The sequence below is a fragment of the Apodemus sylvaticus genome, chromosome 7 (genome assembly GCF_947179515.1).
Source record: "Apodemus sylvaticus chromosome 7, mApoSyl1.1, whole genome shotgun sequence".
Classification (NCBI taxonomy): domain Eukaryota; kingdom Metazoa; phylum Chordata; class Mammalia; order Rodentia; family Muridae; genus Apodemus; species Apodemus sylvaticus.
Genome location: NC_067478.1, coordinates 7,449,450 through 7,474,493, shown reverse-complemented (window position 1 = coordinate 7,474,493; position 25,044 = coordinate 7,449,450). Strand labels below are relative to the sequence as shown.

The 25,044-nt window shown below is 41.1% G+C and overlaps 1 protein-coding gene across 7 annotated transcripts in view; it reads right to left on the bottom strand.

Moving 5' to 3' along the window:
- Rbms3 (RNA binding motif single stranded interacting protein 3) overlaps positions 1-25,044 on the bottom strand; it is a 664,175-nt gene that overhangs the window by 96,324 nt on the left and 542,807 nt on the right. For 5 of the 7 annotated variants that reach the window (XM_052187038.1, XM_052187040.1, XM_052187041.1 and 2 more), the window contains exons 9-10: positions 14,665-14,761; positions 12,110-12,160 (exon numbers count right to left, since the gene is read on the bottom strand). In XM_052187038.1, the coding sequence (XP_052042998.1) occupies positions 12,110-12,160; positions 14,665-14,761 (148 nt within the window). The remainder of the gene's footprint in view (positions 1-12,109; positions 12,161-14,664; positions 14,762-25,044) is intronic. The other 2 variants (XM_052187042.1, XM_052187044.1) reach the window with 1 other exon arrangement.

Here is a 25,044-nt window from a genome sequence, read left to right as displayed (position 1 = left end):
CATGCAGTCAAAACATCCCCACACATAAAAATAATAAATAGATATGCACCTTTTAAAAGGGTCATAGCCTATGAAAATTGACTAAATGAGGAGTCTCATTCCACCAGGACCAGGCTCACGATTCCAGCCAAACCCTTTCCTTATCCAGAACAGACATCTGACTGGATCAAAATCAGTGAAATTCCTTGGGATCCTTCTCCCTCACTTTTGTGTATGACTTTTTACTTAGCACACCTTATTTTTTAACACTCACAGATACCACCCAATTAGATCATTATTCAATTTTTTCTTCTCTGCCCTCAAAGTTGCTCCCCTGTTCTTCCTCATATAACTGTTAAACATTAAACGCTTTCAAACTGTAGAGTCTAATGAAATAATCTTAAATGCATGTAAATTTTCTTTCTGATGGGACTGTATATCTTGAGAGAAGAAGATAACGTGTTCCGTTCTTCTGGTTCTAACATGAAGAGGACATTCCACATCTATCTGGTGTGCAATTATTTTAAACTATTGATCTTTTCTATTGAACCCAAGTCTTTACATTGTGTAACATGAAATGTGATTGGCTGTCACAGTTGGGACCTCAGGAAGGGAAGCATTGACTGAGTAAAGGAAAACTTGGAGAAAATGTTCCTCATATTTGATCACAATGAAGAGCCTAAAAACTCCATGAATTTTTTGAAAAATTCTAATATATTTATCTACAACTGCCAATTGCTTTTGTTTATGCACTATTTTAAGTCCTCTATTATTCTTTTTTAAGTTATTATTTTACAACTTTATATGTGTAAATATATGTATGTATATATGCATTTATATGTGTTTGTATATGGATATATACCTACATGTATGTATGCATGTATGTATACATGCATATATACATATATGTGTGTATGCATGTATATATGTATGTGTGTATATATTTGCATATGTGTATATATGTATACATTTATGTATACATATACATATATATGTATGCAAGTATATATGCACATATGTATGCAAAAATATACACATGTATATATGTATATATGCATGTACATATATATGTGTGTACAACTGCATGTATATGTGTATGTACATGAAATTTACTTTTATCATAGTCCCGCTATCATCTCTAATCTCTCTCTCCTTCATTACTCACCCCTTTCTGCCTTCATCTCTCCATTTTGTGACCCAGTACATTCAAATAGGGCTGCTTTCATGACCGCTAATGATGTGAAAATCAGACAGTTTGTAAGGGTGATGTAGTATATTCACAAATCTATAACTGGGCTACATGATTTAGATAGAATTCCTAAGTTATTCTTTAAAATGGAGTTTGACAAAATATACATATCTATTCCCAAACACTAAGCAGGTGTTCCAGTGAGTTATTTTAAACCCTCAAAACCACACACTTCCCATACAATTTTAATTTTCTTCCAGAGCTCAGGGAGCAAGTAATTGTTTCGAATTATAATTCTGAAGGCTTTGCAATTGTAATATTGAAATTTTACTAAAACAAAGATATATAAAATGGTGTAGCACCTATTAATCCTAATAATTAAACCTGATGTCAGAATAATGAATAGAATACTAATGTATAGAAGTAGAAGAAATATGTTTTAAAGAAGTTTATATTCTGATTGAATGCAGTTCATGATGGAGCTTTCAGTGTAAGAAGTAAATTAAAAATTTCACAATTATAAAATATGTAATTAAAGTTAAGTTGGCAAAAGGGAAAGGCACAAAACTATTTTCTCAAAAGATTTCAGATCAAGTCCAACATATACAGCTGATTAAAGACAGAAACACTTAATAATAGTTTTCCCATGATGCTAATGAACAAGAGGGCACATTCTAAAGGTGAAAATGGATTGTTAAATCTATAGATTAAACTTCAGGTGGAGGGCCTCCTGGGAGCATTCTGATGTTATCTCTCAGGGTAAGGGAGACAGATGGAAAAGTAAATGTGGCTACCTATTTTGGACTTTCAGCCTGGAAATTTGTGAGTTTGAGGTTCTGAGTGATAGTGGACCCCATAGACTCATGGATTTGATTGCTTGCTCTCCAATGGCAAAACTGTTTGGGAAGGATTGGGGGTATGGCCTTGTTGGAGAAGGTGTGTCACTAGGGTAGGCTTTGAAGTTTTAAAAACCCAGGCCATTCCCAGTTAGCTTTGGATCTACCATGTGGTTGTGTCTTAAGATGGGAGCTCTCAGATGCTGCTCAAGTACCTGTGTGCCTGCCTGCTGCCATGCTCCCCACCACTAACCCTTTGAAACTGCAAGCTCCCAATAATCACTCTCTGTTATGGTCATCTTGGTCATAGTGTCTCATCACATCAAGAAAAAAAAAAGAGTGGCTAAGTCTCTGAGCCAAAGTAAGTCACTCTATCTTTTGTCATACCCAAATCAAATATTTTGTTATGAATATAAAAAACTAAGACAATTCTATTAGTGGGAAAAAGTCAAACAAGCTGTAACACAATGCATGTTAAATACATATGCATTTTCATGTGATTAAAAATGGACTGCGTTGATCAACGTAATCCACTACATAAACAAACTGAAAGAAAAAAAAAACACACGATCCTTTCATTACATGCAGAAAAAGCATTTGACAAAATTCAGTATCCCTTCATGTTAAAAATCTTGGACAGATCATGAATTCAAGACCCATATCTCAACATAGTAAAATCAATATACAGCAAACCAGTAGCCAACATCAAACTAAATGGAGAGAAACTCGAAGCAATCCCACTAAAATCGGGTACCAGAAAAGGCTGCCCACTCTCTCCTTATCTATTCCATATAGTACTTGAATTTCTAGCTAGAGAAATTAGAAAACAAAAGGAGTCCAAATGTTTAAAAATTGGAAAGGAAGAAGTCCAACTTCTTCCTTGCAGATGCTATAATCGTATACTTAAGTGAACCCAAAAATTCCACCAGAGAACTCCTAAAGCTGATAACCAACTTCAGGAAAGTGGCTGAATATAATATTAACTCGAACAAATCAACTGCCTTCCTCTATTCAAATGATAAACAAACTGAGAAAGAAATTAGGGAAATGACTCCCTAATAGTCACAAATAATATTACATACATTGGTGTGACTCTAACCAAGCTAGTGAAGGATCTGTATGACAAAAAACTTCAAGCCTCTGAAGGAAGAAATCAAAGAAAGATCTCAGAAGATGGAAAGATCTCCCATGGTCATGGATTGGCAGGATTAATATAGTAAAAATGGCCATCGTGTCAAAAGCAATCTACAGATTCAATGCAATCCCCATCAAAATTCCAAATCAATTATTCATAGAGCTAGAAAGAGAAATCTACAAATTCATTTGGAATAACAAGAAAACCCCGAATAGTGAAAACTATTCTCAACAACACAAGAACTTCTGGGGGAATCACCATCCCTGACCTCAAGCTCTACTAAAGACCAATAGTGATTAAAAAAAACAAACTGTATGTTTTTGGTACTGAGACAGGTAGGAAGAACAATTAAAGACCCAGAAATGAACCAACACACATATGGTCACTTGATATTTGACAAAGGAGCTAAAAATATCCAGTGGGAAAAAAGACAGCACTTTTTTAAAATACTAATTTTTTTATTCGATATATTTTATTTACATTTCAAATGATTTCCCCCTTTTCTAGCCCCCCACTTCCCGAAAGTCCCATAAGCCCCCCTCTCTCCCCCTGTCCTCCCACCCACCCCCTCCCACTTCCCCGTTCTGGTTTTGCAGAATACTGCTTCACTGAGTAAAAGACAGCATTTTTAACAAGTTGTGCTGGGTCAACTGGAGGTCAGCATGTAGAAAAATGCAAATTGACCCATTCTTATCTCCTTGTACAAAACTCAAGTCCAAGTGGATCAAGGACCTCCACATAAAACTAGACACACTGAAGTTTATAGAGGAGAAAGTGGGGAAGAGCCTTGAACACATGGGAACAGGGGAAATTTTCCTGAACAGAACACCAATGGCTTATGCTCTAAGAACAAGAGTCAACAAATGGGACTTCATAAAACTGCAAAGCTTCTGTAAGGCAAAGGATACTGGCAATAGGACAAAACAGCAACCAACAGATTAGGAAAAGATCTTTACCAATCCTATATCTGATAGAGGGCTAATATCCAATGTATACAAAGACCTCAAGAATTTAGACTCCAGAGAGTCAAATAACCCTTTTAAAAATAGGTTACATAGCTAAACAGAGAATTCTCAACTGAGGAAACTTGAATGGCTGTGAAGCACCTAAAGAAATGTTCAAAATTTTTAGTTATCAGGGAATGCAAATCAAAAACAACCATGAAACTCCACCTCCACCAGTCAGAACAGCTAAGATGAAAAACTCAGGGGACAACAGATGCTGGCGAGAATGTGGAGAAAGAGGAACACTTACTTCTCCGTTGCTGGTGGAATTGCAAACTGGTACAACCACTCTGGAAATCAGTCTGGTGGTTCCTCAGAAAATGAGACCTGAGGACCCAGCTATACCACTCCTTGGTATATACCCAGAAGATGCTCCAACATGTAATAAGGACACATGCTCCACTATGTTCATAACATCCTTATTTATAATAGAAGCTGGAAAGAACCCAGATGTCCTTCAACAAAGGAATGGATACAGAAAATGTGGTACATTTACACAATGGAGAACTACTCAGCTATTAAAAACAATGAATTCATGAAATTCTTAGGCAAATGGATGGAACTAGAAAGTGTCATCCTGAGTGAGGTAACCCAATCACAAGGGAACACATATGGTAAGCACTCACTGATAAGTGGATATTATCTCAAAAGCTCAGAATAAACAAGATACAATTCACAGACCATATGAAGCTCAAGAAGAAGGAAGACCAAAGTGTGGGTGCTTTGGTTTTTCTGAGAAAGGGAACAAAACACAGGCACAATTATGGAGACAAAGTGTGGGGGGCAGAGACTGAAGGAAAGGCTATCCAGAGACTATCCTACCTGGGGATTCATCCTATAAACAGTCACCAAACCCTGACACTATTGTGGATGCTAAGAAGTGCTTGCTATAAGGAGCCTCATATGACTGTCTCCTGAGGGGCCCTGCCAGAGCCTTATCGAAACAGAGGCAGATGTTAGCAGCCAACCATTGGACTAAGCATGGGGTCCCCAATGGAGGAGTTGGAGGGTAGACTGGAGGAGCTGAAGGGGTTTGCAGTCTCATGAGAAGAACAATGATGTTGGTCAACCAGACACCCACAGGGCTCCCAGGGACTAAGCCATCAACCAAGGGGTACACATGGTTCTAGCTACATTTATGGTAGAGGAATGTCTTCTTAGGCATCGGTGGGAGAAGAGGTCCTTGGTCCTATGAAGACTCCATAGATGCCCCAGTGTGGGGAAATGGAGGGGGGAGTGGGTTAGGTGGAGGGGCATCCTCATGGAGGCTGGGGGGGAGGGAGGATGGGTTGGAGGTTTTCTAGGGGGAGGCCCAGGAAAGGGAATAACATTTGGCATGTAAATGAATATATTCAATAAAAAAATGGACTGGGTTGAACAGTACTTGCTAATAAGGTATAATTATTGGTGAACTATCATGTGGTGTTTGAATTCTCTGAGAAACTGGCCCTGGAGGGTATTGCTTGCCCCACAATGCCATTTCAGACCTAAGCACATTTGTGCTGAGTATCTGCCAAGGCCCTTACCTGTAGATGGGGGCTAGCCCCTGACTGTGTAACATGGACACAGCCACATATTAAAACCACCATGTCTGTGAGAACAGAGGGGGAGTTAAACATTTCCAACAGAGGTTACCATGTTTATCTAGTGATATAAAAGTGCTTGCAGGGTGAGAGAGAAGCCAGTGCGCAGGTGGTGAGAAAAAGCTCAGTCAGGAGCTCTCGCTGACCACCTCAGCTTCCCCGTCAGTTTCTGCTAGGTATTGTGAGCACTCACTTTTGCTGATGTCATCTCTTGTGTGCTGCCATTTGTTCTTTGATTTAGAAGCCCTGCCTAGAGGAGCACTGTGCTTGGCCTTAGACTCCAGCTGTCTGACTTAAAGGGGCATCCCCAGGCAGTCAGTTTCCTGGAATTTGTGAGTGCTAGATTTCATCATGTTTTGTTGTCTGTCTGTCTGTCTGCCTGTCTGTCTATTTCTCATCTATCTATCTATCTATCTATCTATCTATCTATCTATCTATCTATCTATCTATCTATCTATCTATCCATCCATCCCTCCCTCCATCCATCCATCCATCCATCTATCTATCTATCTATCTATCTATCTATCTATCTATCTATCTATCATAATCTACTTATCTGTTTATGTATGTATGTATATATATGTGTGTGTATCTATCATCTATCATCTGTATGTCTACTTATAATTTGTTCTATCTATCTATCTATATTTATCTACTATCTACTTATCTGTTCATCTGTCTGTCTGTCTACCTATTTATCATTCTCTGTCCATCTATCTATATCTTTCTATTTATTGTTTTACTTTGGCTTTCTCCATGCTTAAAAATCCCAACCAAAACTATGGCTATCTAGATCATTCTTTGACCACACAAAATATAACAGTCACTTCTAAAGAAGAGAATCTGTGCATGAAGGAACCCTAGCTGCAAATCCTCTCACACGCTACATAAGGTTGGAGGTGAGGAAGGGTAGGTCTCTATGGCTATTTCCAGGTCACCTAAGGTTGAACAAGGACAGTAGAAAGAATGTCAGAGTTCTGCCCAACATCAGCAGACCAGTAAGTGGCCTTCTGTGGTAAGAGCCCTCTTAGAGCTCCTTCACTCTTGGGGAGAAGGAAAAGGAAAGGGAGAGAGAAGATAACCCACAGGCCACCCGACCTGTGGAGATTCTGTTCTGCTAGAAACAGTAACATGGCCTAGGACATAGTTGTTCTTACTAGGTTGGGAACTATTTCATATGAATATTTGTATTTTTATGGCCAGGTCACTTCTACAGATACTCAAAACATCTTACTCTGACACTTGAGTAATGAAAACATGGAGGTTTTGATGTTTTGTTCTATTCAGGTGGTGTCTTAAAAGACAAGTCGTAGAAAACAGTGCTTGCAGAATACAAATGCAATGTTCTTTCCAAATCTGTGTTCTGTCAGAAAACACCCCTAGAAGCTGAGCATCCACGACATATATTCAGGCAAGGAAGAATCAGATTCGATGTTCTGGCTGAAACAGCCCTGTTGCAAAAGGGAAATTGACATTTGCCCTTTAGCCCTAGACACGGAGTTTGCTCGCCATTAAAATCCCCATGTAGCCCTCATGGTGAAAGAACTGTCAAAGTTACAAAGGGATCTCACACTTTCCACAGCTGTCATTAGATAACCAAACTGTAATTAAGTAGAAATAAAAGGTGACCTTTCTCCTTGAAATGAGTAACACTAATTGTATGAAGAATAGGAGACTAACAATCAAAGGAGCCTGCGTGGAGCGGAAGGCAACGGGTCTCTGCTTTCTCCCCTAGCCAGCAGGATGGAGTTAACAAGATGGACCCACCCTGGAACACAGACCCGCCCACTGTGTGCTCATGTGCCATTCCCGCTGAGTGCTGCTTTGGAGAGCAGGTGAGCTGGGCAACCCACCAGCCTGTGAAGGCGATGCTGAGTGTTCAGAGGAGAGTCAGAAGCCCTGTGCTGAGACCCAGAGATAACTGAGTATTGACAAAATAGCTCACATGTGCAACAAAGTAGTCAGATGTGCAACAGTCCTCTCACCTCTGAGTTTCTTATGCTTTATAGCAACCTGACCAAACAGACATGGTTGTCTTCCCTAAGTGGGACTGGCAATTCTCCAGAGGATCCAGTGAAGTCTCCAGGTCTAGTTACAGTGAACTGTAAACTACTTCCTTGTACAAACGCCAGAACACTGGCTATGACCTACAATAGGAGACTTTCATCCAATCTCCCTGGAATCTTTTGTTCTAAGTTAATAAAAAGGAACAGTGCTTAGAAAACTAAGATTGAAGACAAGCAAACTGGAACAGCAAACTTTGGCACGGCAGTGTAATTATTCCCTTGGATTGTCAGTTTGATTAGTTTTTATAATGCCTAGGACTCAGGGAAGCTCACTCTGAGTGTATTCATGAGGGTATTTGCTGAGAGGGATAACTGAGGGGGATGACTCCCATGAATATGGGTTGTGCCATCCTATGATGTGGGATCTCAGACCAAACACAAACGAAGAAGAAAACCAGTGAGGTACCCACACTTTGCTCCTCATCTTTCTGGTAGGATCTACTGTGGGCAAGCCATGTTCACTCCACAGCTGTCAACTCTTCCTGATGCAACAGCTCCCCATCAGGATCAACTGTATCCATCTAAGTCATGACCAAGCAGAAGGTCTGCCCCTTGAGTTGCCCGAGGGATGCCTTCTCTCCCCAGTTGCTTCTTGTCAGGCGTGTGGTGGTAGCACCTGCTTGTTCCCTCCCTCCTCTCAGTGCACCCACCCACCCTTCTCCACAGTCAGTTCTCAGTGACTGACCATCACCACTTTGCCTTAACCATGCATTCGGGCAAAACAGCCCTGGGCCTGGGTTCCACTGTAATTCTTCATGCCTTCACGGAAGCATGGCTCTGCTTTCCATGAATATCCTTTTTGAGAACACAGGGTCCCCCAAATCAAACATTAATGACTCTGGGTCAGGATGAGGCATCTGGTACCCACTCAGGAGTCAGCAAAAATCACAGTGTAAGGAGCCACTGCTACAAGGAGGCTCAGGCTCAAGTTTGTATAAAGATGGGGGCAGAATAAGTGACGGAGGTATGTCCTGCTTTTCTTTCTGTTGCTATGACAAACTTCATGACCAGAAGGCAAGTAAGTGAGGAAAAGGTTGCTTTATTATCTTTAACTCATGGTTCATGGTCCACAGTTGAAGTAAGTCAGAGTAGAAACTATGAAGGAACTATTTTCTGCCTCATCTCACTTGCTCCACATCTTGTTCTTCAAGTTTTCTTCTACAGCCCAGGGCCTCTGCCAAGGGAATGCTATCACCCACAGTGGACGTCCTACATCCTTTATCCATCAAGACAATTCCTCTCATACACCCACATACCAATTTAATTTGGACAATTCCTCTACTGGGACTCTTTTTCAGCTGATTCCAGGCTGTGTCACACTGACATGCAAAGCTAACCAGGACAATGAGAGAAACTGAAACTGAATTAGAATTCAATATTTGAGACGTGGGTATTGACTATGTGAACATGTTTGTAAATCAAACTCCACTAAGCAAAGTATACTAATAGCTATTATCTTTAAGAATTAGATGTTAAATGGCTTAATTAGGAACTTAAGTGTTGATAATGATTAATTTTACTTATTTATGGCTAAAGATATATGCACCACATTTGCTGGCAAGGAATTTAAATAGCTCCTGATTGTGTTAGAGAAGGTTGACTCTTATTGTCCTTAGGTTTGCTTCTATACAAACAGCCATTTTCCACAAATGATGTTACTTAAAATAAAATTAGACATCTGTTTATTCCAATTCAATAATAACCATTTGTTGAGGATTTGAGTTGGAGAAAACATACTTCTGAGAATTGGTTCTATGCTTTATTTAATGAATGAAATCCATAATTATTTAGATGTTAATATAATCATGTAAGGACAAGGAAAGTTTAATCTGCTACACAACAACCCACGAGCTAGAAAGACTTCCAATACAGCCATCCCAGCCAAGAATCAATACAACTGTCATCAGCTTGCTCTGTCTTGCCAGCTCCAGTTAGTCTGTTTTTTGGCCTTACTATATTTATATTTTAGTTTCATGGAGAGAGACCAGTTTACCTCACACCCTGGTAAAGGCCTCAGGCCAGCTGGTAATGTTCTTTAGACAGTATAGACAACCAGAAAGTGTGTTAGGGGAAGACAGATGGCACAAACTCTGTGTTGCCATGACACTGTTTAGCTCATTTTCAGAAAACAAAGTGGTGGGTGGCCTAGGCAAGCCTTTGTCCAGGAAACCACTGGAGCCATAGACCTCACATGTTAGCCTTAGAGACCAAGCCCAACCACGATGCATAGCTCACTCATGGGAAGTGATGTGGTCTCATCGACCAGAAGTCACAGCTAGCAAAATCCAAAGACAGATTAACACACACACACACACACACACACACACACACCTACTATTTTATGAGGAAAGACATGCTATAAATACATATTAAGATAGAGCTGAAGATCTGATGGGGTGGAGGAGGAGCAATCAGAGTGCTTTGGCTGTGGTCCCTAGTTCCAGTTGAAATAAAGATCTGTACAATCTCTCTCACTCTTTCTCTCTCTTCCCCCTCTCTCTTCACCCCACCTCACTCACTCACTCTTTCTCTTATGTTCCTCTTTTAACAGTATAAGAAGAACTGGGATTCATCCATGCTTGACATCTGAAAAAACATTCAGAGTTTTCCAAATGTGCATTCTGTTTGGTCACAAGATGATGGTGCTTGCCTCAGAGAGAGACTAGGGGCATTATTACTCTGTAGATGAGCTCTTTACTTTAGAAGTCTATTGGTTCCTGCTGGACAGTCTCCTCTCCAGAGCATGCCAAGCATTCTGTGCTCTCCCTATGCTGGCTCAGTCTGTACTAGGCTATATACTGCTTTGGCAGGACATACTGAATTTTATCTTATGACTTGGACAGAGAGCCTGGATTTTTAGCTCGGTGTTGGACATATTGGTAAAATTTATAGAACAAAGGCAAAATTTAGAAAGGCCATAAAATGTTTAAATTAGGGGAACTAGAGGGACTAGAGGGACACACACACACACATATATATATATACATGTGCATGCACAGATATGTGTGTACATACATGTGTGTGTATGTGTGTGTGTGTGCTATAGTATATAAATAAAAAGAAATAGAGAACTACTGAAATGTTAGAGGCAATATGGGACATTCTTTTCTTAAAACAAAAAAAGGCAACTTGTCAAGTTGAAAACCATGTTCTCTGAACTTTTGAGTCTAGTAAATTTGCATGTGTGTGTGTGTGTGTTTGTGTGTGTGTATACACATTTAATCCCCTGTCCTTTGCTATGTCTATTTTATATAGATGAGCCATCTGAAAGGGTTAAAATTCTACAATGAAGATAATGTTAATGATGGCCATCTTTACGTTTTTCTGTCACATACAGTTTCTACTCTAACAAAGTACTGTGAAGTAATCAAAAAGGAAACCATGGTACGTGTGTGTGTGTGTGTGTGTGTGTGTGTGTGTGTGTGACACATCTATCTCTTTGTCTGTGTGTCGCTCTGTGTGTCTGTCAATGTGTCTGTATGTCTGTCTGTGTGTCTTTGTCACATTTCTCTCTGTGTCTGTGTGTGTTTGTGTCAGTCTGTGTGTCTGTCTGTGTTTCTCTCTGTGTCTATGTATGTTGGTCTGTGTCTGTGTATCTGTGTGTCTGTGTGTCTGTGTGCCTGTGTGTCTGTCTGTCTGTCTCTGTATGACTCCCTCCCTTGCTCCTTTCCTCTCCTATAGAGCTATAAAACTGCATGGTAAAAGACCAAAGGGATCCTTTGCTGCAGTCTAGGTCCTTCTGTAATATTCCCCTCTTCTCACTGGGGCAGAAGGAAGGAGGAAAAGAACCACATCTAGGGAATCCAGCAAGTAGAAAGTACTTGGAATGTTTTGGAAGACAGTTTTTTCTTCAGTAAAGAATAGAATGGCAAGTGGTCCTTAACATGGAATCTACCCATGCTCAGTGAGTTTTACAAATGCATTTTGCTGAGTCTGCACTTGGTCATGATGGCCCAAAATGTCCCCAGAGCCTATTGCACTGTATCAGGAATAAGAAGAACATAACAAAGATAGTAGGGACCATGAAAGCTTCTCTTCATTAGTCGGGTTTAATTGCAAGGTGTTCTGAGTTTCTTTCTGAAGTAGAAATCCTCTTGCACACAAATCTGCTTCTGCCTCTGTGTCCACTCCTATATCTAGCTGCCTGTGGTGTGTGCTCCACGGCTTTCCCAGTGGCCTCTCTACTTCTGGAGGGAAGTGTCTGTCTGAAAGAGTTCTAGTCTATGAGCTAAGTTCCACCCCAGAGCTGCTATGCATCCCAAAAGCTTGCACTTGGAGAATAGAAACATTGAGCCTCAGGTGACTGAGAACACTTACTGTTGGTTGCATAATGTATGGCAGGTGTGGCGTCCATGACGTGCTCTGGACCTACGCATCAAACAGCAGTCATTAGGACAAGGCAATCACACAGGGAACTCGGTGCTTGTGTTTGGTGGCACTGCACTAGGTCTTGGGAAGTGGAGGCGGGAACTCTTGGCGGCCCTGATTAATTTAATAATTCCCCATCTAGATGACTGGTGCAATACCCACATAAGCCAGGTCATGTGTGTGTGTGTGTGCGCACGCGCGCGCGCGCATTTGTAAGTATGCATGCAAGTCAGTATCAGGTGTCATTCACAAGGTAAATTTTATCTTTTTTGGAGACAGGCTCTCTCTCTCTCACTGGAACGTGCACCAAGCACCCTAAGCTGACTGGCCAGTGAGCCCTAAATCTGTTTGACTCCACCTCCCTAGCAGGGGTCACAAGACTGTACCATTGCACCTGTTTTTTGGTAGGTGTGGAGGATTGCAAACATTTTACTGACTGAGCCTCTTCCCCAGCTCTCATGGCTGGCCCCTGAAAACTTATTTTAGAGTCAGAGTTGAAGACTGGAGTCTTAAAGAGCCCCAGAGACTATTTGTAGGTCAGCTCCCAGGGACATCCAGGGAAACACTGAAGGTATCCCAGGTCAACCGCTAAAACTTCCCAGTTGTTCATGACCAATCTTGGCTCCACAGGCGCAGGTTACCCCATCTTAGAACTAGCCAAGCAGCAAAATTAGTGTCAGAAAGAAACAGAACAGAAAGTGTTGAGGAATGTTTTAGGTCGAGGCCAACTTAAACATGTTTGTGATATTATTCTCTCCCATGACAACTGGAACTATGCATAAAAATGTGTAGGATAGTCACTTGCTCTTCTAAAATGTGTCGTATGTCAGCCATATGAGAAAATGTGTGCAAGTGGATTATCACATAGAAAGGCAGTGAGATTTTTATTTTACGACATATTATATTTTCACTCCAAAATTTGCCATTATACTTCAGTTGCTTTGTTTTGTTTTGTGGTGCAAAGTAAGAATTAACAACATGGGGCTGGGTGGTGGCGGCGCACGCCTTTAATCCCAGCACTTGGGAGGCAGAGGCAGGTAGATTTCTGAGTGTGAAGCCAGCCTGGTCTACAGAGTAAGTTCCAGGACAGCCAGGGCTATACAGAGAAACTCTGTCTTGAAAAACTAAAAACCAAAACAAAATAAAAAAAGAGGAATTAAAAACACGGGAAATTGGCTGTAATCTTTGGAAGAAGATAATCACTCTTCTGTGGATATTTGCTCATGTTGTCTAAGTATTCCATGCCGTGGCTCAGTGGGTGGTCTTGGCAACTGCTGGAGCCAAGATTAGAAAAAAAGACAACACACACACACATACACACACACACACACACACACACATGCGTGCCTGAAGAAAGAATGAAACTGAAACACACCTGCACACATCCTCATGGGTCCCAAGAGAAGTCAATTAAGAAGCCCAGCCACTCTGGAAACACCTTATGCAATTTAAACAAAACTACCCTGCTGGTGGAGAGATCATGTTTCAAGAGTCTGAGGGTCATAAAGGAATGGTGTGCTTCTGGGGGACTCAGTGGTTAAGGGAAAACTTGTTTAAACTGCAATTTTGATACTCTGACTGATGGGACATCCTGGAAAACATATAGAGTGGCTGAGCTGGAGAAAGCCACCGGTTAGGGACAGTAGGTAGCTCTGGCTTCCTGCCCACTCTGAAACCTCTGCCCACAGCCATTTTGCAGACAACAGAGAAATCACAGGTGCACACATGTGTATTTTCCCAGTCCCTCCCTAGGTGGCATTTACAGGCACTTTAGGATGAGAACTGAAGAATGGTTAGCAGGAGCAGGTGAAGAGAATGGAGTGGTTGATTTGGCGTAGCTGGTAGGGATCTCAAAAGAGCAAGACGAGGAGCGAGTTTCGCGGAAGCGCGGCTACTTCCATCCACCTCTGGACTCAGAATTACTGGCTAGAATGCCTGGTTTAGGAAACTCAGTGAGTCTCAGATGCCCCCAACATTTCAACATGGGGACCCCAAAGTCTGATCTTTTTAGGAATAAGAAATGAGGTAGAGAGCAGGAAGAAGAAACGTGTTTTACCGATTTCATTATCTACCCCACTGGGAAGTCCCATTTAATACCTAATGGGGTGCTTTTACCAAGACAACTGTGACAGAAAATGACATGACGAGGTACGCCACCCTGGAACACAATGCGGGTAGGGATCTCTATGAAGATGCTTATTAGAGAAGACCCCTGTGGAAAGAGAGCAACCAAACCAGCAGACGACAGGCAGGACCATCCCCAGCATTGAAGGAGCTGTGTAGAAAGGGTGCAAAGCATTCCAGATCTGATTACCCAGGGAACAGATGCACAGAAACCGTGCAAAGCCAGTCCTCCATTAATTCCTAACAGGAACATCATCATACTAAGATATGGCTACTGTGTAGGCCACCATTTTTTTTTTAAATCCTACCATGTCCTTCTGGACTCTCAGCACATTACTGGCAAGGAAGACCTTGCATGAGTTGCAGTTGAACAGACGTACCTGGTATGTGGAGACAGGGGAGGCAGCAATGAAGGGCGTGATAGATGTCTGTGGGATCATGCGGTTGGTTGCGAGACTGTACGGTGAAGAATAAAATCTGCGAACAGAAAACAACAACAGAAGATTTGTGAAGCTACTGCATGCCTGGCCTATAATCCAGCCCTGCCAAGCACATCAGGAAAGAGAGCTTCCGTGAGTGCTTTTTCACAGAACTGTTCACAGGATCATCTGTAAGGGATACATATCTGATTCCTCCAAGAGGAACAAATCAGGTGAATACAGAGACAACTTTAAGTCATCTTACAAAATCAACTGTGGACACAATAGTGCTGGTAACCAACAGGTAGAGAGCAGTATCAAGCCTTACAAATGGTGGTGCTATACAAAAGTCCTCCAAAAAGAAAAAAAAAACACCAGGCTTTGTAAGGATGGTTGGTAAGGGCTCACACTGAGTGCTTCTGTTCAGGAAATAAGAATTCATTCCTAGAAGGGTCTAGATCAGTGGTTCTCCACTTGCTGGTTTGTGACCCCTCTCAGGATTGGACAACCCTTTCACAGGGATTGCATATCAGATATCCTACATATCATATCTTTGCATTACAACTCATAACAGTAGCAAAATTACAGCTATGAAGTAGCAATGAAAGTAATTTTATGGTTTGGGGACCACATCATGAGGAACTGTATTAGAGGGTCGCACACAGCCTTAGGAAGGTTAAAGAACCACTGCTCTAGATATTTTGTGGTTGTATGCATGCCTCCCTCAGAGAAAGAATAATATTTTCTCCATAGAAAGAGAAGAAAAGGATGGCTGGAGCCTGGATTGGAACAAGAACTTTCTGGATTTAATCAAGGAAGTGAAGTAGGTAACAGGATTATAGGACATGCTCTGAGAGACTGTGGGTAGCACTTAATTTCCTTGACCTTCTGTAACACTCACTGAACAATTATAATATAATACTAGGTGAAATTAGAAACTCACAAATCCAAGGGAAAAACATTCTCTTCCACAAAAGAGAAATGCCTAGTTATTAAAGCCAACAGCTTACCCATCAACATGTGGGAGAGACCTTAGAGTCTACCAGGTTTCTACTGACCTAATACTTCAGTGGGATTTTAAACAACTTCTTCCACATAGCTTCATTGCATGAAAGACATAAGTAGCCATGGGACCAATAAGATGAGGTCACCAGAGAAAGACTACACACCCAGGTTCCTAGCTATTAGAAAAAATCGGAGATAACAGAAAGACTGTTTCATTTTGCTAAATATATATCAAGGGTCAGTCACAATGCTCTTTTTATAATTAGCAAGACAAAGTATTAATTAACTCTCAGGATCCATTGACATTTCGAAGGGTTCCTCTGAAAGGAAGCATTTCATGGTACTCCTGCTGGATAGAGAAAACCTAAGATTTGAGGTTGCCAAGACTCAAGTTGCGAATGGTTCAAAGCAAGTATTAGTCACTTGGATGTTTTTATTATAAATTTATTCAAGTTAAACTTATTTGATTTAGGGTTTATCAAGAATTTTAATAAAACTTTATGTTTCATTATGTGTATAGGTGAGTATGGGTCTGTATATTTATGAGTACAGTGCCTGTGGAGGCCAGAAGAGGGTGTTGGATTTTTAGGAACTAGAGTTACAAATTTTTATAAGTCTTCCAGTGTGTGTTCTGGGAACCAAACTCAGTTTCTCTGTAACAGCAGTGAGCTTTCTTCACTGCTAAACCATCGTTCCAATCTCTACTGAGGGGTTTTAAGGTCGTATCCTTTGGATTAAAAAAAATGTGTAGAAAAGGGAAACAAAAGACAAAACCAACTAATTCATTCTATGACATATTCTTCCTACACCTGCTCACTGGCTCTTCTAGCTATGACTGATGCTTTTAAAGGGACACTGGATACACACCTACCAGGACAGAAAACAAACACACAAAGGTAAATTCTGATGAGAATACAGACAAAGTGGAATTATCCTGCTGGAGGGAATCAGTAATGCTACAACTGTCTAGGACAAAGGCTTAGAGTTTCTTAAGAACTTAGATACCAACACACCCTATGACTCAGGACCCTGCTCTTCCTAAGCAAGAGAAATGAAAATTTGTTTATACAAAACTCTCCATGCAAATGTGGGCCAAACTTTTATTCATATTCACCTGAAACTGGTAACAACCAGATGTATTTAAAATTTGTCCAAAGATAGCATACAGTGGAATATCATGAAGCAACAAGACAGAAAACACAACCATGCTTATTGTCCATGAAGGATTGATTCCAGATCCTCCTCAGCCATGGATACCTGAACAGAGATTCTCTGTTCTCTTGCATAAGACAGTATAGTGTGTTCATACTGCATGTACTCCTAGTTTACCACAGGTTAACTCTAGATTACTTATAATCTTTAATACAAGCACAATTCCTATAAGCAGTTAGATCTTATCTTCTGGAGGATAAAGGCAAGAAGAAAATGTCTATATGTAGATGCTTTTTTTTTCAAATATTTTGAATTGTAGTTGGTGAACACATGAATGTGAAATCTATAAACCAGGAGAGATAGCCATTACCAGTGCTGAAGCCAACAGGGTAGATCTTAAGGGACTCATGCTAAATGAAAGAAGACCTAAGACACTACAAGGTACACATCCTGTTGCACCTTGATAGTGCTCATTGTTGATATCACAGTGTGAAAAGGCAAAATCATAGAATTAGGAGATGATTCACAGGTTGGGATAGTCTAGTTATGAGAGAAGGAGTTACTACAGAGGGGTTCAAGGGGACTTAGGAGTGGATGTAACTCTTCAAACCTTGATTGCTCAGAACTGTGTGTGCCTGATGCAATAATAAAGTTATACCCAAGAAGGGCAAATACTCTCTCTCTCTCTCTCTCTCTCTCTCTCTCTCTCTCTCTCTCTCTCTCTCACACACACACACACACACACACACACACACACACACACACACACATATATGTGTGATTATTTGCCCTTCTTGGATATGACTTTATGATACATACATATACATATGTATATGTGTGTATGTATGTATATATATATATATATACATATATGTACATATATGATGGACATATATAGGTCATACATATAGATGTATATATTTATATATTCAACATCATACTAAATTGTCCTTGCTCTGGAGGACTGATTTTGGAAATGGGGTCTCATGTAACCAAAATCTGGCCATTAAGTAACTGAGGCTAGCCTTGAACTACTGATCCTTTAGCCTCAGCCCCCCTCCCCTGAGTACTGGGATTGCGATTGTAGGTGCACATCATATTGCCATACAGGAAGCATTGTTTTTAAGCTATGATCTCACTGTGCAGAACAGACTGGCCTTAAACTCCTGTGAATCCTCCTGCTTCAGCCACGCCCTGCTCTAAATGGTCTCTTACAAAGATGATTATTACCCACAAAATACTCTTCCTTGTACTTTTTAAAAAATGTATGTGCATGTGTATGTGTGTCTACCTGCTTGTCTGTATGACATCACATGTATGTAGACATTCAGAGAGGACAGAAGAGGGCATAGAAATCTTTGGAGCTGGAGTTAAAGGTGGGTTGTGAGGCATTTGGCCTGGGTGCTGGGAATCAAATCCAGGTCCTCTCTGAGAGCCCCATATGGTCCTGTCCACAGAGCTAGCTCTCTAGCCCTCTATTTTCTGCTTTAAATGGTTTACTGAACACTTACTCTGTGTGCCTATGTGTTTCTTACAGGACTCTGAAACATCACTCAATACTCCTCTATTTTGTCCCTCAAAGAATGCCTGACTTTACGCTCATCTACCTAACAGCCTTCCAGGGCTTCTCATTGCAACGAGGACAGAATTCAGTCACCAGCCAGCCAATCAGTCGACTGCCAACCTCTTGGACATCTTTTCATACCCACTGCTCACACATCTGGGCTTCTGGAACTTTCTCCTCCCCATGATCCTGTTGTCCCCTTTCCCACTGAGCAGCACAGTGTGGAATCAGTCTACACAGATGTACACAGATGGCTCCACAGCTTCTGTAGCTCCCACCCCTCTGCCCTCTCATATGTGGATTTTTTTTTATGGCACTTGTGGCCAGTGTGTGTGTGTGTGTGTGTGTGTGTGTGTATCCCTCTCCTTTATTACTTTTCTTTGTTCTATAACTGAAGCAGCTGAAAGTTTGTCAAAAGGAAAAAAAATCTCTGGTATAGATTAAATGTTTCTCCTGCCTCCACAGCTCATACACTGAAATCTTGATTTCTGGCATAACTGTATTTCAAGACAGGCCTCTGAAAAAGCAATTAAAGTGAGAGAGCACAACTAGGGTGGGTTTGTGGTGAGAGAGAATTTGTGATCTTGGTTAAAAACAGATACCTAAGAGTACATTCTCCACCCTACACACCCTACACACACACACACACACACACACACACACACACACACACACACACACGGAAAGGGCCACCAAGAATACTCAGGATGACAGTCTGCCAGGAGCCAAACTGACTTTACTTTTTGTTTAGAGTTCATTTTAAAGATAGGCTTCAGTTTTGACTTCTCCTCAGCTACAGACCTTGGAGAGATTGAGTGGTCACTGTGCCCTCCCAGAAGAAGAAAACATCTTACAGCTGCCAGAGATTCACCTTGGCTGAATGCCCTGGCTTCGTGAAGAATCCCACTTGCCCACTTCTTCCCCTGCCTGTATAAGTTCCCTGAGAAAATACAGTTTAGGAGATCTTGAGCAGTTAATTTGTCTTGACCTCGTTCTTCACGTCTCCTGTCTCTGTTTCTCTGCCCTTCTCTTCTAGGATCCCCTGTCGAAAACCCCCGCGGGCCGGGGCAACAGTCATTGAAAAGCCAGGAAGGGTCTTCCCCAGTTTCTTTTCAATTAGTTTCAGTGTGTCAGGTTTTATGTGGAGGTCCTTGATCCATTTGGAGTTGAGCTTGGTACAAGGAGATAAGAATGGATCGATGGGCATTCTTCTGCATGCTGACCTCCAATTGAAGCAGCACCATTTGTTGAAAAGACTATCTTTTTTCCACTGGATGCTTTCAGCTCCTTTGTCGAAGACCAAGTGACCATAGGTGTGTTGGTTCATTTCTGGGTCTTCAATCCTATTCCATTGATCCGCTTACCTGATATTGTACCAATACCATGCAGTTTTTATCACTATTGCTCTGTAGTAGAGTTTAAAGTCTGGGATATTGAATCCCCCTGAAGTTCTTTTACTGTTGAGAATAGTTTTAGCTATCCTGGGATTTTTGTTATTCCAGATGAATTTGAGAATTGCTCTTTCTAGCTCTGTGAAGAACTAACTGGGTTGGGATTTTTATGGGAATAGCATTGAATCTGTAGATTGCCTTTGGCAAGATGACCATTTTAACTATATTAATCCTGCCAATCCACGAGCATGGAAGGTTTTTCCATTTTCTGAGTTCTTCGATTTCCTTCTTCAGAGATCTGAAGTTCTTGTCATATAGGTCTTTCACTTGTTTGGTTAAGTCAGCCCAAGATACTTTATGCTGTTTGTAGCTATTGTGAAGGGGGTCATTTCCCTAATTTCTTTTTCAGTCTGCTTATCCTTTGAATATATAAAGGCTACTGATTTTCTTGCATTGATTTTGTAGCCAGCCACTTTGCTGAAGTTGTTTATCAGCTGTAGGAGTTCTCTAGTAGAGTTTTTAGGGTCACTTAAGTATACGATCATATCATCTGCAAATAGTGATTGTTTGACTTCTTCCTTTCCAATTTGTATCCCTTTGACTTCCTTCTGTTGTCTAATTGCTCTAGCTATGACTTCAAGAACTATATTGAAAAGATATGGAGAAAGGGGGCAGCCTTGTCTAGTCCCTGATTTTAGTGGGATTGCTTCAAGTTCCTCTCCATTTAGTTTGATATTGGCTACCGGTTTGCTGTATATTGCTTTTACCATGTTTAGATATGGGCCTTGAATTCCTGTCCTTTCCAAGACTTTTAGCATGAAAGGATGCTGAATTTTGTCAAATGCTTTTTCAGCATCTAATGAAATGATCATGTGGTTTTTTTCTTTGAGTTTGTTTATGTAGTGGATAGCATTTATGGATTTCCTTATATTGAACCATCCCTGCATCCCTGGGATGAAGCCTACTTGATCATGGTGGATGATCATTTTGATGTGTTCTTGGATTCAGTGGGCAAGAATTTTATTTAGTATTTTTGCATCGATATTCATAAGGGAAATTGGCCTGAAATTCTCTTTCTTAGTTGGATCTTTGTGTGGTTTTGGTGGACATGGGCACAGGGGAAAAGTTCCTGAATAGAACACCAATAGCTTATGCTCTAAGATCAAGAATTGACAAATGGGACCTCATAAAACTACAAAGTTTCTGTAAGGCAAAGGACACTGTCAAAAGGACAAAACGTCAACCAACAGACTGGGAAAGGATCTTCACCAACCCTAAATCCGACAGAGGGCTAGTATCTAATATATACAAAGAACTCAAGAAAGTAGAACCCAGAGAACCAAATAACCCCATTAAAAAGTGGGGTATGGAGCTAAACAAAGAATTTTCACATGAAGAACTTTGGAGGGCTGATAAACACCTTAAGAAATGTTCAACATCATTAATCATTAGGGAAATGCAAATCAAAACAACCCTGAGATTTCACCTCACACCAGTCAGAATGGCTAAGGTCAAAAACTCAGAAGACAGCAGGTATTGGTGAAGATGTGGAGAAAGAGGAACACTCCTCCACTGTTGGTGGGATTGCAAGATGGTGCAACCACTTTGGAAATCAGTCTGGAGGTTCCTCAGAAAACTGGGCATGTCACTTCCTGAGGACACTGTGATACCACTACTGGGCATATAGCCAGAGGATTCTTCAGCATGAAATAAGGACACAAGCTCCACTATGTTCATAGCAGCCCTATTTGTAGTAGCCAGAAGCTGGAAAGAACCTAGATGTCCTTCAATGGAGAAATGGATACAAAAAAATGTGGTATATTTACACAACGGAGTACTATTCAGCCATTAGAAACAATGAATTGATGAAATTCTTAGACAAATGGATGGAGCTGGAGAACATCATACTAAGTGAGGTAACCCAGTCTCAAAAGATCAATCATGGTATGCACTCACTGATAAGTGGATATTAGCCTAGAAACTTTGAATACCCAAGACATAATCCACAAATTAAATGATGTCCAAAAAGAATGGAGGAGTGGCCCCTGGTTCTGGAAAGACTCAGTGCAAGAGTATAGGGGAATTCCAGAACAGGGAAGTGGGAAGGGGTGGATGGAAGAATAGGGGGATGGAAGAGGGCTTATGGGACTTGCGGGGAGTGGGGACCCAGAAAAGGGGAAATCATTTGCAATGTAAATAAAAAAAAAGAAAAACCAGGAAGGCACCCTCACAGAAAGCAAATTATTATGTTCTTGATTTTGAACTCTGCACCTTTGGAGTTTGTGAGGAGATCAATTATGGTTAAGATAATGACTTGCCTATGGAAACTGAAGCTGAAAAATACAGTACATTTCTTAACTATTTTTCTCTTTAGACTATTGGTTCACTGTGGATTCAGACAATAATGACCTTGATGTATAGGAGAGAGCCTGGGGCATTGAAGTAATACAGTAATTGTTTATTGAGGGATACATGTATGGAAAGCCAATGCTAGCATTCAGCCATTCACAGTGCGTCCATGAAACTGATAGAAAGCTAGAGATGAGACTCCAGGGAAGGAAAGCCTGGTTAGTGTCCAAGGGAAGAAAGTTCAAATAATGTCTCTTTTCCAAGAATGGAGGGTGTTCATAACTAGGCATGGCAGTCCTTTGCTGTGGAAGATCTGGTTAGCTTTTAATAATCCCTTTTTAGGTCTTTGATAAATTTTGTTTATGAAGCAGTGGGAAGAGAGACCTACCCTAGGCTGATAAGGACATGACCAGGTACCCAGAGTCCGTCTCATGCACATACAATGACGGAACTTGCCACAGAAGTCAGCCCTCATCTTCAAACGAACAGAAAAGCCATGTGCTGCATTTGAGCATGGGCAGTCTATTTTGTAAAGTGTTACAATTGGAATAATAAAAAAATGAAAGCAATAAAAATTGTATTGACAGAGTTTGTGAAGAAATTCTGTGGGGGGATGAAGAGGACAGAAATTTAAATTAACCAACCAAGTAAAAGGACATCACTGGAGGAACCTGTTGGGGGGATTTAATGTGTTTTTGTTCCATCTGTTCTAATCCCATCCATCAAATAAGAGTGACATTTCATATTTCCCAGCATGTTCTCAAATGGCCATTCAAGACAGAGTCATCCAGAACAAAAAATGCACTGGGAAGAGGGGGTGGAGCCCCGAATCTTAATAGAATTCTATTAATTCTATTAATTGTGATCCTGATACATGGCTGCTCTTCTAGGCCTTTCCAGAAGAGGCCTCAGTGGCAGCTGTGGCTTAGGAGGGCTGTGCCCAAAGGGGAAATACTGACTCTGAAGGAAGGACCACAGCACGTTTGAGCCCTTGCCACATGTCCATACATGTTTTTCAGACAATGTCTGATTGAGGAGATAGCTCAGTCAGGAAAGGGCAAACATAAGACTTGGGTTTAATTCCTAGAGCACAATTAAGAAAATTCAGGCTTGACTGCGAATGTACCCTTGTAATCACACTACTACTGCGGTAGTAGAGATAGGAAGATGGCTGGATGGGGCTCACTGAGTAGCCAGTCTACCCTACCTGATGAGAGTCTGGCCAGTGAGAGCCTATGTCAAAAACTATGGTGAATATCTCCAGGGAATGACATCTGAGGTTAAACTCTGGCCTAAACATGAATGTACATGCACGGACACACATCAGATGCATGTGCATATACATATGCATACATATACATCATACCACATGGAGACACAGGCGGGCATGTGAGTACACATTCACATGTACTTGTCCACACACACCTGGACAAACATTCACATACCATAGAAACAAATCCAGATAAATGTCTCATGTGGAGGTATTATGTAATGGGGAACAACTAATAGAAAATCAACCTAATTTGTAGCCATCATATCCAAGTTAGAAGTATGTAGGGGGTGTTTCTGATGCTTAGATAGGGAATCTGCATGTGAAGGCTGAAGGTCCTGTTCCCCAATTGGTTCTTGATCAATCAATAACCAGTGCTAGCAGCCAATGGCTTGGTGGAGAGGCTGGACTTCCAGGTTCCTACAGGCAGTCTTGGAGATATAGGAGGAGAAAAAGAGATTCACCATGCTTGAGAGGGAGAGAGAACCATGTGAGATCTCGGGTGGAGTGGCCGTTGGCCGCCTCCTCAACTGGGCGGGGTAGCAGGCAGGAGATCAGAAATGTGACTAAGCTAAGGGCAGATTTAGGGTGTGGAGCAAGGAGAAGGTAACCTGGTATGGAGGTCCACCTGGAGCTTAAAGCAGTGTAGTAGAAACTATATGCTACAGAGGCACTCCATGAACATAAATGCCTTTGTAATTTCTATGTGGGAATGCATGCATCATGGCTGGTGAGTCCTGCTATAACGTGCTGGGAATGGACACCTGGACAAACTGTTCAACCAAAAGTAGTTTACCCTCTCAAGAGCTTTGTTTTTAATGCTTAATGATTTTAAAGAAATTTTGTTCATTCGATGTGTTCAAGTATTTGCCTCCATCAGTGTGTGCTAGGCACAGTGACTGAGGGGCCATGAGAGGGTATCAGACCCCTTGTAATTGGAATTACAGATGTTTTTGAGTGATATGGATGCTCCTGAAGGTACTCATGTTACACAATCATAGAAACACAAACACTGATACACACATTCACACATAAACACACACAGATAGAGACATGTACATACATATACACAGACACAGAAACATTAATAGATATACATACTCACACATAAGCATGCACACAGACACAGAGACCCATACATACATACATACATACACACACACCCGCATACACAGAAACAGAGATATACATACACACAAACACAGACACACACGTATGTAATATGTATATATTGGAGGCCATGAGTTCCACCCCACAAAAGCCTTCACTGTACATCTAACTGGGTGTTTTAAGCTTGATACAGTTCTTTCTTTCTTTGATGATGTCTGTGGACAACCAGAGGCTGCTGACATCCACTGGAAAGTTCTGAGATCCTACAGATTACTCTATAATGCATAGGGGAAAATACAACCCACAAGTAGTCCAGCTTGAACTGCTAGTCAGCCTGGTGTGGGCATACGGAGGAGGTTTCACATGACCTAAACACCAAATGCTGATGAACTAAGAGAAAACCAGATACAATCTATAGAACAAAGCTGCCCGTCAAAAACCTGTTCTTTTGTATGGTGTGCACTCGAGTGCTTGCACACCACATGACTCTTGTGGAGGCT